Here is an 18,252-nt window from a genome sequence, read left to right as displayed (position 1 = left end):
CAAAGAAGCCACAACAATACTGCGAGCAGAAGATTTGGTCTATGTTCTATAGACTTAATACCAAATTTCCAACATAAGTTACCCAATTGAATGTGTTTTGCATTTTCAATTTCCAAATTATATCATCCCCTATCAGAGGGAATCATTAGGCTAGGAATCTTTAGTAGGAATAATGTTGGGTGTGTGGGCCAAGTGCTTATTTCTTACTTCTGCTCCCATGTGACTTTTTCTCAAAAAGTGCTTAGCTGCTTATGCTTATTCTAATCTCTATCCCACCAATAATTAGATTTCAAATCTAACGCTTATATAGTAATATTTATCTTTACTTAATTAGATTTTTTTTTTCTTTTTACTTACCCTTCTTGTGAATTTTTTTTTTTTTTTTATCTTCTTCAATTCATCTAATCCGACGACCGAAAATTAGAAGAGTATGTGAGAAGTAAAAAATGGTTGTGTGGATATCACACCTTTTTTTTTTTTCTTTTTATGTCAAACGATAGATTTGTTAGATTAGATGTTAGATTAGGGAGCCGACGAAATTCGAACTCACATCGTAGTGCAAGAACAACACTACTCCTACCACTATAGTAGAGGGTCACTTGCATTATGTAAAAGAAAACACTATAGATTTCAATTTTGCAAAATTTTTGTAGTGCTCAAAATCATCTAACAATTAAAAATTTTGAAATACATAATTCAAAGCATCGTAGAAAATTCGTCAAATTTGACGAGCTTACTCAAAACCAAAAGAGTATTATAAACCCTACTTTTAGCAAGAGAAGTTAATGAGAAGTTGCATCATTTTGATTCACTTGTGTCACCATACAAATAATTTATATACCATTCATAAAAATGGGGCCATCAATATGAGAGAGGATTCTCGCCGGATCTTCTTTGTGAAGATCTCGAAGATTCTTCAATCACATCCGTTCATTATGCATCGTACGGTCAGTTTTTGTTAGGTATTGTTTATATTCAATTTTTAAAAAAAAAAATTATAATGATTTCTGACCGTACGATGTACAATGAACGAATATGATTAAAGGTTATGATTCTCACAAAGAGGATCCGACGAGGATCTCCTGGCATCAATATGGGCTCCCTTCATTATATCTTGTCTCTGAGATTCTCTCTATTATTTTTCTTGTGAGAGTGACTGTTTTGTCCTGCTACATAAACGTACCTATTCATTGTGTTTTATTTTAAGTGGTGATATGACTGGTGTAGGTTAAAAGATAAAATCAACATAATTTGGAATAATTCTACTAACTAAAGAGGTTGTTTAATCACAACATCCATCAAATTTGACATGGTGATGATCATATATTTCGAACTTTTATATAATTTTGTCTCAGTCTGTCACTCTTGAAATTTGAATTTAGAAAATAAACAAAAGAATACATATCGATAGACTAAATAATATTCACGTTTTTTATGTCCTGAACTAAAAACAAATTTCACAGTTTAATTATGACAGTTCTCAAATCAAATAAGAAAGAAAAAATAGTGAAGATCCTAAGCCCCTGTCACCATTCCAATGGGAAAAGGAAAACATAGAGATCTATGGCGTTTGAGTAGCTGAAACACAAATGCGGAAAAAGGAAAGGCTCATGATGTCATTGCGCATTTGAGGCCTTCATCATTTCCGAATTTTCCATTTAAGGGTCAGTAGTTAGGAAAAATGTCCTATTCTGTTTTAGCTTCACTTTTGCTTTGCCCTATAAACAGTAAAAAATCACTAATTAATTAACAACCCTAACTAGGTCCATTTATTTTTTTTGTTCAAAAAATAAATTTTTTTTAGATTAAATATTAAATTAGTTATCGATAAGATTCGAACTTGTTCCATCATGCAAAGGCTCGACATCTTTTCACCAATGTGGTAAAGGGTAACTAGCATCCTAACTGAGTCCTTAGGTTTGGTTGAATTTTTTTATTAAACAAACGATATTAGCTATATTAAAAAAGTGGGAGAATGGGTTAACAAGTAATATGATAGCAAACATTAAATTTAAAATCTTTTTCTTATAAATGAATAAAAATATTATTACTAAATGAAAATTTTGGTTAAATTGGGAATATAAATAATGTCAACTACTCCTTGTCTACTTTTTCATTAGAAAAAGAAACCCATCAGTCTAGAGAATTGGAAGATGAGGACAAGAAGATAAGGGATAACAAATTAATGCTATGTTATTCTCTATAAGATAAGTTCGGATCTCTTGTCCTTTCGTGTTCAATACAGCTAATACCCTGCCAATCTGGCCATCCAACCAATCTCAACATTTGAAATTTAGATTTTAATTGTTGGCCAAAACATTAAAAATTAATCATTGCTCTTTCTAGCAAATTTCTCCCAAGTCCTAATCCTAGTAGTTTTTTTTTTTTTTTTTTTTTTTTTGTCACATGATAGATTTGTTAGATAAGATTTTAGATTAGAAAGCTGACATAATTTGAATTCACACCATGATACAAGGGCAACATTTCTTTCTACATTGTGGTAGAGGGCCACTTAGTAGTTGGAATGATGGTTTTGTGTGAGAATAGTTCACAAAATCATGTATTCTAAAAATCATGTTCAAATGACGTTTCGTTTGGAACTTAGCTGTGGTACATGCAATTATTTTTTTTATATATTTGGCTGAAAAATTAACAACAATTGTCTTTTATTGATATTTGGGTGCAAATTTTATTGTGTGGTCGTTATGCTATCATTGAGTCGTGTTGTATGATTAATACGTCGTTGTTGTTTAAAAACAATCATTTATGCAACCAAACATTATTAAAATAATATGCATTTCTTTAATCAATATGTCGTTGTTGGGGGATTTGGATCCTCTCCTGAGCTAACGGAGAGGATCCTCTTGACCAATCATCATAAACCGTTGGATTTTTATCTAATGGCTACAATCATTATAACTTTAAAGGGACCCACTTGTTTGTAACCGTTGGATAAAAATCCAACGGTCCACGATGATTGATCATGAGAATCCTCTCCATTAGCTCAGTAGAGGATCCAAATCCGTTGTTAGGTAAACGACATTCTGACACAAGAAAAACTAACACATGAAAATCACAAAAGTTAAAATTTAGTCACACCTATCAAACTAAGAACTTCTATAAAGTTGTATAGACCAAAAAAATGAGAGATTGAAAATACCAAAGTTGTCATCTACCTGGGAAAGCAAGCGCACCTACATACACATTATTATTCTTCTGATGAGAAAAGCCGGCTGACAGGAGATTGAGAAGAAGAAAAGAAAGAGCACACACCAGTCTCTGCACGAACTTTATCTTGACACAACTTCGATGTCACATGGTCAACCGAATTTCCCAATAAAAAATTTCATGTGAGATATATGATAGGATTGTTTTTACAAAGAGATCATTTCCACAGCTCGAACTCGTGATCTTTTGATCACAAATGAGCAACTTTCCATTGCAAATAAGCTGTTAGCAGTATTTTCATCCTCGACATTATTGTCATAGTTTTTTGTTCAAATGCTGAATTAAGCTGATGCATTTCAACATTTTGTTCCTCTAATCTGCATCCGGGAATCACCTGGGGGTACCAAGTGTGTTTTTTTCTCTTCAGAATTCAGCCAATATTTTCATCGTCGGAATTGTTAGTCATTTAAAAAGTATTGCCATGCACTCCAAATTTATAAAACACGAGGAAAATTTACCTAAAGAGGAACGTAGAATGAGGAAAATTTATATAAAGGAGTAACGCTGAATGACATTTTTAGAAGGCCAATAACAACACCCTTTCATTATTCCTTAGAAGGAAAATTAAACAATGGAACCTTCGAAAGTCGAAAAGATAAAAAAATGATCAAGCTCTGCAGGGTTAGTTTTCAATAGATTGAAACAAAAACAGATCACTCTCAGTGTCCATTTGAGATGAGATCATGATCGAATTTTTCCACCTGAACTGCTCAAAAATCCCATCCAAAACACTTCAAACCTTAAACAATGATACTTCCATGGAAAAATGGCATTGTTTCTTGCAGGGACATGAGGATCTGACCAGAAAAATTATCATACCGATTTCGAGAAATGAAATTCATATTCAAGAAAGGAAGAAAGGAAACTAAACCTGCAAAATTCATAGCCGCTCTCGATGTTTCTCTCTCTCTCTCTCAAGATCCTTCTCCTTTTATGCATAATGTAAATATTTTTCATATTTATATTCATTAGCTCCTCCCGTGTGTATATATATCTGCAAAATTGATGGTGGATAAAACTCTATACATCATCTTTTCCGGGTTTGTGAACGTAACCTTTCCAGCTATAACTTTCGGATTTTGCATCTTCATCATCTTCGTCATCTCCACCGGTTCCGGTTAATTGGAGGGGACCTTGGGGTGAGCCAGATTGGGAACTACTAGCCTTTGAAGAGTCTACGTATTGATCTTGGGACATCCACAACGCCCCCAAACCAACAGATTGCTTTTCCGAGCCAGCTGCTGCGGCACCTGGAACTCTTCTTGTGTGAAGTCGGTATTTCTGCATTGACAAGAAAAAATTGCTCAAATTTCAGCATCAACATTCAGTGTCAAAAGTAATAAAAGTCCTTGACCTGCCATTTTATTCTTTCAATGGATGGAACGTTTCTTGAGGGGTTTCCTCAAGAAGCCAAGGCCTTCTCCTAATGTAAATTTGAAAATATTCTACACAATCAAACAGAAGCAAAGACGGGAAATTCAAAACTTACCTGCAAATGACTCTTCACTTCGTCATTCGTCAAGCCATCAACCTGCATAAGTTCCCTAATTTGCTTTGGTGTGGCCACTGCAATATCATAAAATCTCAAGTAAGACACTGCTATGGTGGGGGAAAATAGAGTGTAGTAATCCACCAGAACAATTTATGCAGTATGCAGAGAAACAATCAATTCATCTTTCGGGATACCAAATCCATGAATATCAGTTACGCAACAGATATTTGGTCTCTCAACAGATTCATGCTAATATCCTTCCTTGCACATGATCACATACATTGATTAATAGCACATAAACATTTCTGGCAAAAGACTCTAAAGTTCAACCTATCAAAAAGTAGCCATAGAAGGAAATGACAATCTTTTGCACATTCGAAGCTCAAACATTCAACAATCCACAGTTCCAATGTGAAATCTAATGAATCCCATCGAATCCACGGAAACTAAACAAATATGCAAATAAAATGAAATTGGGAACTAACTCCAAATTAAGTACTTAGAATCCAAACTCACACAATAGCAAAAGTAAGGCACACATCTTAATGTACATTAGCATCAGATTCCATATCTAACTGTTGAAGAAAACAAAAGTTTCAATATCTAACCTTGTGAACCTCCAAGTTGCTGCAAGGCATTGACAAATCTGCGATGCAACTCCGGCGACCAGCACCTTCTCTGCTTCCGGCTAGTTGGCTGCTGCGGCGGAGTACGCATATTGGATTGAGTATTGGCAGTAGAGAAGGAGACTGACCTGCCACAAGTGGATCTTGAACCACTGGAAGTCGATTCCTCCTTCGGATTCTTAATCCCCGGAGTGAGCAGAGACAGCCCATGAACTGGCAATTCCTCTTTCTCTTCCAGCCTCAACGGCGTCACAGAAAAAGCAGGGTACCCCTTAAATGGCATAAATGCTCTTCCTCCAGTCCTATTTCTACATGTCTGGAAAGGATCCTCATTTGCTACCCCATTTTCTGCTTCATTTCTCTGCCATAATTTATCAGATTATCTCAGTTAGAAGATAAATTTCAATGATTTTATGCAGTTTTGTTCTCAAATTTTTCGATGTTTCATTCGTTTACCTTAGAATCAATTTCGGAAACTCGCTTTCTATCATATGGGGAATCACCAGAAGGATGTTGGTGAAAATTATCAGTGTTCCAAAGCTGAACAGAGCTCATCCAATTCTTCTTATCCCTAGAGTCCTTTTCCTTCTTATTGTTATTGCCACTTCCTCCCTTGTTTTTATCACAATCTTTCTTCATTGGTATGAATTCTTCCAGCACTGGTTGAATTTTGGCGCCGCACATTGCATTGCATCTTCCTTCAGAGCTCGAATCGCTGAAAACAATATGAACAAAAACAAACCCAGAAAAAACAAAAGTTAGGAAACAAAAACCCATCAACCAATATCTTCAAAACTAAAAACCCATCATCCAAAACCAACCGAAACCAAAACCCCATTTCTGAAATCGAATTAAATAAAATAATTTCTGGATACCCATTAATCGAAATCATCAGAAATCCAAAACCCATATCCCGAAATATTTTAAAAAGCTGTGAAAAGCCAGGAAAATATGTACTTGAAATCAAAGCTTGAATTTTTTTTTTTCAGGGGAAACAAAAACGAACCATCATTCAATAGGAACATGCAGAGAGGAAGCTCGCGCTTGAAGGCATCGATCTTCCTCATCTCGTCCTCCAATCTCTTAACAAAATCGTCAAGCTTGGACAGCTTTTCGGACACATTTCCGATCATTGAAACCTCCTTGAGGAAATCACTGATCGTTTTGGGCACAAAAGTGGGTTTAAAATCCAAGCTCAGTTCTGGAGGAACCGAACCCATTTCAATATTTGGAGATTTAGATCCTTTCTTTTTGCAGATAATTGGTTTCTGTCGTAATCTCTCTATCTTTTGTGTGGATTAACCAGAGAGGTGAAAACAAGGAATCGGAAATAGTGAGGATCTATATATATAGGAGATGAAGTTAATATATATACGCTATATATATATATATATATATATATATAATAAGATAGTGATTGACGAGAAAAATGAAAAATGAAAAACGGAAAATTTGAAGGTGCGAGGAAGAAGAAGAGAAGATTCTATTGAGGGAGAGAAAGCATCGGCCAGGATTGAGGGGTTTTAAAAAGTCTCTCTCGTGGCGTCGCATATTTTATCTACCGTTCCGTGGCTCCTGAGTGAACTCGGGCATCTTACTTTCCTTTTTAGTGAGTTCACTCGGTCATTGAAAACCTATAAATTATTTTTTTAAATGGTTAGATGGTGGATTGTGGTAGATGCATAATAATGTGTTGTTTTAATTTTAAACTAAATGCAATACTGCCAATACACATTACACATACTATGTGTATGACTTAAATTTTATAATTTAAAAAAAAATTTGAACAAACGAGGTTGAGGAGTGGGCTAAGCCTCACAATGGGTTAACAATAATGTAATTTAAATTTGTCTTTGACAATAATTGAAACCTTTCACCCTACAAGCAAAAAGAAATATCATTAAATTGTAGTGCTAAGTGGCTATAAATAATTAAATTTAATTATGTCAAATCAGGTAAAAAAATTATTGGATTGGGGAAGTTCGAAAAACTGGAAAAAAAAAATAGAAGTGGGTGCAAATGAGAGAGAGCTAAAAAGAGGGAGTGAGTTTAGAGTATTGATAGGATGACATGTCTACGAGGTTAGGAAAAAAGCAAAAACTTGTTTGTGCCAAATTAATTTAATGCTCACTTTTTTGTCTTTTTTTTTTTTTTAATATTTTCTTTCAGTTATATATAAAAGAGTGTGATAGTAATTTTATTGGTTTTTTTATCGACAAACAAGGTTCTAGTAACTTGCAGATTAAGGAATTGTCTTTACTTTAAAATGATCAAATTGTAAATGAGTATTGGATGTTGGATTTTTTTCTGATTGTTTCATTAAATTGCAAATGGTGTGCTTTTCCAGGTGTGGATTAGTGTTTACAAGATTAAAATGCACAATTGTACATTTAACTCATTCATGTAAACTTTTTTGTGGTTTTTTAAATGGAAATGGAACTGTTATTTGCAGTTCTAAATAATCATTATGCATTACTTCATTTTTTTATCACTTTCACTAAGGAAGAGTGAATATGACTTTTTTTTAGTGCATACAACAACTCATTTATCTTCATTTCATTTTTCTTTATATAATTAGACAAAACCCAAAAAGATGAAATAGTATACTAGAGATGTCACATTTTTTTCCCCAATTTCTATATCACATGATATCGGCTAATGACTTTATCTCAGTAGATGTTGGAGGTGTTTTATTCCTAAGCAATCAAGAGATTCCCAGTGTGACAGCCCGTTCCGGAATTTTCAAACCGTTGGGGTGAAATGACGATTTTGCTCCTAGTGTGATTTTTCGTTGTGTGGTTGTTTTTGGATTGTTGTTGGTAGGTTGTGGACCACACACACACTCTCCCATATTTCCCTCACCCTTTCCCTGCCCTGCACCCTGTCCCGAGCTCTCTCTCTCTCTCCCATTTCCTATCCCATTTGTACGGACATACCCCAAAACCCTCTAAATCTTCACAAATTGAGGAAACAAAGTACCTATTCATGCTCGTGAGGTCCGTAGAAGTTCAACCATACCTATTTCAGGTAAGGATACCTTTGTTTTCACGTCGAACTCGGAATACCCCGATTTTGTCACTGTTCATGCACACGTAAATTCTTATGTTTTTGGGAATTTCAAGCTTGTAGGAAGCTTGGTGAGGTCCTTAGGAGGCTCGGGGTGGTTCGTTTGAAGGTTTTGGACATCGGGATCATGAGATTCAAGGTTGGCCGGAGTTGGTGGTGTTTTCCCGGCGAGATTCCGTGTGTTTTAGCACTTGAAAGTGGTATGGAATTGGTCCTCTCATTGTAAGCTTCATTTTGGTACCAATTTTGTGAAATTTGGTTGAAAAACGAAGAAGTTATAAGGTTTTGAAAATTTCCCGATTTTCCGACACCGACGACGGCGCCGGAGCCTCGACGGAAAAGACGACGGAATATTCCGTCAGTTTGGACGAAATATTCCTAACGGCATTAACGGAATATTCCTGACGACGTTAACTGACGCCGTTAGTGTGCCAGGCACGTGCCTGCACATGGCCGGCACGTGTGGCCGTGCCTTGGCCGGCGGGTGGGGGCGCGTGCAACGGTGGAAAATTTTTCTAAAAATATGGGGATGTTCCTGAGGTTGAGTAGATCACGTTGGTGTATTCATACACCCCATTTGAGTATTGTATGAGAAGTTATTTCATAAGGTTGGTTATGTGCTTTAAAATTTACGTTTTTATAGTTGTTTCGCATATAGGTGAGACCTATCCCGAGGACGAGCGCGGTCACTCGAGGCAAGGGGGTTACGACCCTTCTACATACCAGTGAGTGGGCTTTTGGTTTTCCGTATATACCTATATACTTATGTTTTTCCTAGAAATTGATTTGAAACATTATACATTTATTTGCCATGCTTATTGTTTGCCATTTATTTACGCATTATTAGTCGCATATGTTTATATATGTTTGGTGCTGCGGACGCACATGTAAGTGCCAGGTGAGTTATGATTTATGTTTACGTTCAGTAGTGATTTGAGATGCATAGAGAGCTCATAACCTGCACCCTCGGTGTTAGTGCTCTCGCCCAGAGTTGGGCACAGTCCTTCACGTGATGTTCACCTCCCGCACCACACGCTCATCTTGGATCCAATTTAGGTGCACAGTCCTGTTGTACAGACCACTTTAGGTGGTTTCGACTCGTAGGTGACCCGCGATTATTCGCTCAGCCTTCACGTGATCATAGCACTTGAGCGTACTTATATTACACCCAGTCCTGTAGTACAGACCACTCTAGGTGGTTCCGACTCGTGTGCAGGTATAGTTAGTGAGATGGAGACTTGAGCTCTAGATTCAGCCGTACAGGTCACGGTAGGTGGCTTCGGCTGACAGATTGCATGGTATTATTTGGCTTTAGCTGAGTACTTGCATTTTATATCGAGGCATTTGGCATGGCATGTTTCCGAGCATGATTTATATATATGTATATATTCTATTTTTTCTGTGAAGTATACAGGTTTTACGGCGAGGGGTTAGAATCTTGTTTATGAAATGGTTTTTGAAAAGCTTTGTTTTTGCCCACTCGCACTTTTGTTTTGCGCCCCTCCAGGTTCTAGTTGGCTAGCACATTTGGTGGCTTCCTTGAGGATTTCCCCGGCATATCTGACAGATTATTACCAGTGTAGGACCACCTTCGGGTGTGTTTTTGTAGTGTCTTTTCATTCCGGACTGCATTAGGTCTTCGTGCTCTAAACTTTGGTTTCACACTTACGCTTGCACTTGTATGCTCGCACGTTGTGTAAAGCTGTTGGTTTTTAATTATTCGTGCTATGTTTATTATTATTTTATTAGCTTCCGCACTATGCACATGGTTACGTCACTTCCACGTGACGGCCAGCATGCCCTAATCTCAATCGGGGTGTGTCACCCAGCATTCTTAAAGTCATTTTTCTTGTGCAATGTCGTAGGTTCAAATCTCACAGAGCATTATTCTATTCTTGTTAGGTCTAATTACAATGAAATAACTTCACTAACTTGAACAACAACCTGAATTTTTCCTCCTAAAGGGCATGTCAGACCCATAATATCCAATTGAAGGAAAGTGATTTCACACACTTGTTTGCACATTTTTTGCACACCGCCTCTTAACCATGACCAATGATTCACCTTTGATTTGTTCAATTTAATTTCTTAGAGAGTGTAACTGGTGAAAAATAGTGTGCAAAAAGTGAAAAGGATAATGCTAGGAAGATCAAATTTACAAACCAAATGATATGGCTGTTGATGATTGAATTATTACTTAAGCATTGATTAGCGTGCTTATTTTTTTATTGGTGACATGTCATTTTATTTGCAAAATTAATTTAAAATTTTGGTCTACCTAACATTACCTTTGATACGATATCATGATCGGAGTGTTTTTATTATCTAATTAAGAACTTAAAAGTGAAAAACCTATTACAAAAATGATATGCTACAACAAGGTAATTGTTGTTCATTTTGGTCACATCCCCATGCTACTTGAGTTGGCCATAGTTGACATGTGAGCGGTGACCCCCTAATAACACAAAACGTTACTATAAAGATATACTTATGTCATACAAAATGCTTTTTTTAAAATGGTCAATCTTTTTTACCTAAAAGTTTCTTTTCAAAAGTAATATTATAGATGTGCACCATGACCATAATTAAAGAAATGGATTTTATTATCTTTTATAATTTTAATATTGTTGTTAGATTTGAACATGGATCTTAAGTTCATAACCCCTCCTTCTAATCTCTACCATGTAGTGTTTTTTAAATAAAATAAAAATAAAAAATAAATAAATAAACGAGAGAAAGAGGATTGGGGACAGGAGGGCCACCAAAGTGGAATTTTCATGTTACAACCAATCTATGTTTATTGTTTTGACCAAAAAAAAAAAAAATCGATGTTTATTGAGATTTCTATGGATGTACAAATATTTTATGACTTACAGTCCTTCACTGTTATTTGTTTGATAATATTTTTCGACTACTTTTTGTCGTTCTGCACACTTATGTTCTTACATTTTATTTTATTTTCTCGATCTAAAAGTTACAAATAAATAAGAATCTGCATAGAAAGGAAAAAAAAATATGTGTAGTTTTCTTTTTGTTTTTTTTATTCATGTGTTTATTTAAAGGAATTGTTATTAGCATTCTGAAAATCTTATTCTACACTCCAAACTTTCTATATTTGAAAGAAAAATACATTTGTGAACAGTATAGAATAAAAATTTTAAAATATCAATAACATTTCTCTTATTTAATGGCTAAAAGTTTCAGAAATAAAACATTAGTACAAAGTAATAGAATTATAGTTATTTCCTTACCGTTGGCGGAGCTTTCTATGTTCTTGGTAGTGCTAGCTCTTTTCCCACTAAAGGCTTTTGGCTTGGTGGATCACCAAATTTGTTGTTTCTCTGTTTTTTTTTTTTTTCGGGATTCGAAGTTGTTGAAAGGTCCTCAAAGTCACTGGCTATTTGGCGTGTTCAAGTAGGATTAATCCCTACGTATTGGAACTAGGAAAACGTTTCTTACCGACACTTTTTTTTTTTTTTTTTTAAATAACATTTGGAATACTAAATTTTTAAACTTAAACACGTTAATTAATACTTAATTAATAATTTAATCATAAAAAACCACATCATTTGGTATACACAGTTCGGTTTAAAATTTTGATCTCTCTAATATTATTTTATTTTACAAACAATAGAAATGCTAATGAGACTATCTCAAAGTAGGACTCTTTATGGACTCATCATGGTCAATTCATAATTTAACGTTAATTCTCGTGCCAACATTATAAAACATTGTACCAAAAACACAAGATGACAAAAAGTCTATGGAGAGTCACACTTTTGAAAGAGTTTCTTTAGCATTTCTCTAAAAACAATAGTGGTAATCTAATACATATATCGAGCATAAAATTCAGAAGAAAACTTTAACCACTACGACAATTTAGCAACACCTTGATATATCTTATTATCATTCTTTTGTAAATGACTTGTAGTTCGGTTGTAACGAGTATTCAGCCTTGCAACTGAAGTTGTAACCTCAATTTTCTCCACGCTCAATATTACTTGTATCAAAAGAAATAGTCATTTAGACTTTCAACATGCAACACTAATTCCTTTTCCAAAAAAAAAATGCAAGACTACTTGAACTCATGCATAGCTTATAACTCTAGCGATTAAAAATTTACCATAAACTCATCAGCATAGTTAAGGTTTCTCATTTGATCTAGTATTACTTAGAGCATATATAATGAGAGACACAAATTGCATCCAAAAATAATTCGTGTTGGCCGGAAAGTTTTTGAGATGTAAGACTCATCTTGAACATAAAATGTAAATTAACTTTCTTTTTATATCTTTAGGAGGTGAGCTGGCCATTTAAAGAGAATGAAATCCCAAATTTGTATTTTCTTCATTGGGTCATAACTGATATTTATATCTCTTGAAAATGTAAAATAAAATGCAAATGTAGCTTTTACATCTTAAATAGCGTTGGAGATTATCTTATTTTCAACTTTATTATAAAAGACGTCATGATTCCAAATTTCATGGACCACCAAAAATTAAAATATATCCAAATGATTGTGATTTGCATAAATTGATTAACCACACTTTTTAAAAATTAAACAAAAGAATAGAGAGCAATTATTATTGATTCTTGACTATACAACATGTGATTGGGTGATGTTTATGGACCCATCAATTTCATGAAAGATGGCTAAAAACTTAGAGATAAGGAATCTTGGGAAAATCGATGGGGCCAATTTGGATATTGGCAGAGATTTTGAGTTGGAACAAAATATATATGTTGGGAGAGAGAAAGAGCAAGAGAGAGGAAGATGCCCTTTTCAAGCACACAAGGACAGACTTTTACAGCCATGACTCTATGAGATTCTCATTTTCTCTTATATACATAGTCCACAGAATACAAGAATCTATCTCTATCCTCTACAATTTTTTTTTTCACAGCCATGGCTCCATGAGATTCTCATTTTCTCTTATATATAGTCTCAATAATCTATCTCTATTCTCTAATTTATTTATTTATTGTTAACAAACAATAATATTTACACTAAGAAAAGAAGGATGCGTTTATCCTTACAATGGATTAGTAATAACGTAGTTCAAATTCACTTTAGTAAAAATTGAACCTAAAACTTCTTACTTACAAATGAAGATAAATATCATTAAACAATAATACTAAGTAACAAAAACCGCATAGCATTTTAAGACTTTTCATTCTATCGGATCTCTTTTAACGAGCTTTAATCTTCTACAAATCAATTAAACTCCATAAAAATTCATGGATTTATAAATCCATTAAAGTCTTTCAAATTCTGAATTGAATACACTTCCTTTGATAGAATTCCTTTCTTGTTTTTCTTTTTACCTAAAACAACATTTCTTACCATTTAGTACTACGGTTTAACAATATTATTCTTTACTTATAAATGAAAGGTGTTAGATTTGATTCTTACCAAATGCGAATTTGAGCCACATTATTGTTAACCCATTGTGAGGCTAAGTCCACCCTCCTTCCCCTTAGTATAGATAAAATCGTATGTTAATAAATAAATAAATAAATAAAACCTTGCTTTTTGTTTAATTTGAATTTTCATATTAAATGGTGAATTGCGTTGATGGAAACGGTATTTATGCTTTGGATTGTTTTCTTGAATAACTATGTATGTTTTGTTCTACAATTTATTTATGGTTATTAACTATGTATGTTTTTATTTAGAGAATAGAGTAGGTGATGATCTATCTACCTATATTTTATATAAAATCCTTATGATTAAAATGCTTAATATTTTTAATCTCTACCCACAATTTCATTTTGTTAATTAAATTTGTCAACAAAGACATTCAGCAGTGCATGCCTCTTTCTAGAATCACAACACACAACAGAAACCCTTTCGAACAAAGTGGTGGGTTGTTCTATTGGTTAGAGTCTTTCTCTTCAACCGACCGTGTCTCGTGTTCTCTCTCATCCTCCTAGTAGTGTAGATATCAACTAGGAATGTGTGAATATCAACTAGGAAAATATTCTATGTGGTAGATAGGTACCAAACAGTTGGGTGGTAGAGATGATACCATTTCTTGGATTCCAGAAAGTACTAAAGTTTCTTAATATTCAATGAAAATTGAGATGCTTTGCTTTGGCACTCAAAACACAAGTTGGTTGCCTTTCATGCGATGCGGTCAAGCCAAGCCACCTCTCTCTCTCTCTCTCTCTCTCTCTCTCTCTCTCTCTCTCTCTCTCTACACACACATTATTGTAAAGTCTGTATAGAGTAAATTACATGCCTTCCCTTTTGATATATTATTTTTCTTGAGTTGATCAAAACATCTGGCTTCAATTCCATGCCATCATTTGCTTTCATTAGAAGCAGGGATTGGGAGAATCTTATTCCCCTTTGACTCATCATCATCAACATTATTAAACTTAAGCACACAAAAGAGGAAAGACAACACAATCAAGAAAATATTTTTATGCATCACCCTTAAGCGATGGTAAGTATCACTACCATGTTGATTGTTGTTAAATAAGTATAAATTAAAAAAAAATGAAGAACAGATAAATTCAATCACACTTATTTAACGACAACAACTAATAGAGTGGTGATGCTCAAGAGCAATAATCCACCCAACATGAAAACTATTTTTTTACACACCTGCTGGATAATAGAGATTATTCTTGATAAGCTGCCATATATGCATCTGCTAGATTCCAGGAAAAATTGTAATGAAATTGATGGATGTACATTGTACACATGTGCAATCCAATCAAAGGGTTATTGGCAATGAGACATGAACAATCGGGCCTTATTGATAGAAAAACAAATACACTCATCTTATGCTAATTATATGTATTCACTAATATAGAAAACTGTTTTCTCAAGAAAAAGACATTCGACATGCTCAAATATACACTTAAGGGTTTTCAATTCTATAAAACCCACGAAACCATTTATAAGATCGTTACTAAGTTCCAAAATGGCTTCCGCGGATTTTAGGGTTTAGGGTATTGCGACACGCACATGCATGCATGGACACAGCTTCAAAAGTCATGCATGCATGTGCACTAGAAGAAATTAAGTGATATATAATAGCTTTGTTTGAGCCTGTAAACCTCTTAATTTTATACGATTGTCACACACTAAAACATGCGCAGTTGCATACAATTATAATAATACAAGTTATATACAACCGCGACATATGATAATTTCTCTCTTTTCGAAAATAACAACAATATATGCATTCGTTCAATAAGATACAGAGAAAAAACCTTGCACTTACAAAGTGTGTCTCAAATTTTCCGCAAGATTCGGTGAATAAGCCAATACCCTTTCACTTTCAAGAGACGCATACTTACAAAGCAACTTGGATGTGTCAAATCACACAGAATAAGATAATAAGATGTTGAAATATTCCGCATTGATCGTATCTCTGAGAAAATAAGAATTTAAATATCCTAACCCCACTCCAACTAATACTGAGACATTTTGTGATAAAACCCTCACATCTGATAGATTGTGTAGGTAGTAATTATCAAGTTAGGAACGATATCAAATTTATCAATGTTGTTGAAAATGGTCTCTTTGATAATTCTACATAAGGTATCTTATTTGAAATGCTTTCGAAAGAAGACGCACACTCCTTATCAAACCCTAAAATTAAAGCATCTTTCACGTGATGACAATCTCATGCTCGATTCATGGCAATTTCTGTGAGGTGAGACTGAGACCCTCCTCATTACGGTATCTTTTGGTTTTCATCTCATTAGTCATTCCCCCCTTCCCATAATTTTTTCTGTTCTTTTGAGAAAATGGCCAAATGGGTCCCCTCCTCTTTGCATGTCGAGAAGAACGGACGAAGGAATCTTTTTAAATAATGCAGATTTGCATACTTACAGTTTTTCACAACTATGTGAGGCTGCTTTTGTCATCTAGGGTTTTGGTGTCTTTGTCTACTTTAAGGAGTTGTTGAATGGCATTATTGTTCTTCTTGTTTGATCCTTGCAAGGATTCCACTTATTGGGCCCTCTTCACTCGTCCTCTCTCCAACTACATCATTTTTCCCCCTCCCCTTTTTCCCATTGATCCATATTTCCCATCAATGGATCTTACCTTTTAAGAAATCAAGAGACATGAATATTGTACTCGTATGATACGTTTTAGGCGTATTTGAAGAACTAACAAATCAAATTCCGACTTGTTATTCTTTGGTATGTGTTTTGTGAACATCATATATCATATGAAGTGCTATGTATCATTGAAGTCACAACTGTTTTTATTGTATTCATTAATTAACCCTAATCTCTAAATGATTCCCACAATTTCTAAATTTAACACAAAATGAGCTGTAAATAATTATGATGATTTGTCGGCTTGGCCTCCTCTCTTCTTGCGCATGATGCAATTGAACCACTTTGTCAAAGCGGTTAATTCATGGTGTTCATGGTCACATTACATGGGTTTGGACCACAAATAGATACTTTGGAGGCATTATGAAAATTGTTTTTAAATATTTACCTTGTTTTACGGTTAATGTTATAAATTATTTTAACTTGATTGCTTCCAAACTCAATATCTTTTCAAGTGGTGAATTCTTCTTGTAGATAATTGTTTTATTCTTCAATTCATTGTGTCTTAAGTTCAAATGCTCTTTAATTTTCTTCGTCTAGCTTAGAGTATTGTTTTAAGTATTTATCAGTTTCATGGCAATTAAAGCACGAATCATAACTAACCTGGGTTAGCCTAAAGACATGACTAGGAAAAAGATGAATTGCATAGCCTATGCAGTGCGGAAAAAGCTCTAGCAGCAATGAGTTGTTGCAACATAAGTAGATGACATGATATATAGATGAGTGGACAAACTAGAGGACGGGATAGCTTGAAGAACTTCTACGCACAACTGCTCCTTGTACAACGAACTGATGGGGAGTTCTTAAGGTTGTGATGTGTAGGAGCATGCGCATGGGCCTCGAGCTTTTATAGGCATCTTGCCCGAAGAATCATATTCACTTACGGATTTGAAAAGCCCTAATGTGCCTCGAACTTACTCTTCACATTTTCGCATTTCGTAATTACGCGAATTTATTTAATTTCGTTATTTTAGAGTTTAGTTAGTTATAAAGTTTGATTTTTTGTCATTAGTCATTAAAATTCATAGACCTTTCGGGGTCAATCTTAGCTTTTCGGGTAGAGCTTGATGTCACGAATGTGCAGGCGAAAACCGTTTGCGAATTGGAAATTATAACGAAGGAGAAATTAACAAGCAAAGTTGGGGCATTTTTGTCTTTTAGCAGATTCTATTTAGGGAAGGCCTGAGAAAGTTGGGGCCTTTCCCCGTTTGGAAACCAGTCGCGCGGATTGACTTGTTTACCCGACCTATAAGGCGACTCAACCCGGTTTACTGGAGAATTTTTTAACACCATTTTCAGAGTTCTCCGGTGGTTTCGACTGTCGCCACCACCTAGAAACGAACCCTCGTCTCGCCACGATCACAAACCACCCCTTTGTTAGGCATTAAAATTTTGGCGATGACGCGTTAAGGGTGCCCCCTTTTTCTTTGGCCCATGACTTTAACGACAGATTCCAACATCCTTCGGCCAGTTTCGCTCTCTGACAAAGGTACAAATATTGTTGTACTCTTCACGAGCTTTATTTTGTAATATTATGGGTTGAGTTTGCTATTGGTTGAAGTTCATCATGTTGTGGCCGCCGGCCGCTGCATGCAGCCACGTTTAACCCTATGACCTGGCTTTGTTTTCCTAAGCTAATTTCGATGCCTTGAGCTCAATTTCCATATCTATTTAACAAGATTTGACCAATTGAACTTAGTTTCAAAAAGGACCGCCATTGGAATTTTTTAGTAAATGATGACCTGACCATTATATCGT

General features: G+C 34.9%; 1 protein-coding gene and 1 long non-coding RNA gene across 2 annotated transcripts; one reads left to right on the top strand and one right to left on the bottom strand.

The window, feature by feature from the left end:
- Positions 1-3,699: 3,699 nt before the first annotated feature.
- Positions 3,700-6,840, bottom strand: LOC103937747 (transcription factor HHO6). Its single transcript, XM_048573205.1, is given in 6 exon segments — positions 3,700-4,509; positions 4,718-4,794; positions 5,329-5,707; positions 5,803-6,014; positions 6,017-6,061; positions 6,353-6,840. Coding segments are annotated over 6 exon segments (1,188 nt in total). The 5' UTR covers positions 6,567-6,840; the 3' UTR covers positions 3,700-4,248.
- Positions 6,841-9,097: 2,257 nt separating this feature from the next.
- On the top strand, positions 9,098-10,152 carry LOC125472092. Its single transcript, XR_007254044.1, has 2 exons — positions 9,098-9,137; positions 9,920-10,152. It is a non-coding gene; the product is annotated as an uncharacterized LOC125472092 (long non-coding RNA).
- The last annotated feature ends 8,100 nt before the right edge of the window (positions 10,153-18,252 follow it).

The sequence above is a fragment of a genome, unplaced genomic scaffold (assembly GCF_019419815.1).
Source record: "Pyrus x bretschneideri cultivar Hongxiangsu unplaced genomic scaffold, Pyrus_bretschneideri_v1 Contig64, whole genome shotgun sequence".
In the NCBI taxonomy this organism is placed as follows: domain Eukaryota; kingdom Viridiplantae; phylum Streptophyta; class Magnoliopsida; order Rosales; family Rosaceae; genus Pyrus; species Pyrus x bretschneideri.
This window is presented reverse-complemented; position numbering and strand designations above follow the sequence as displayed.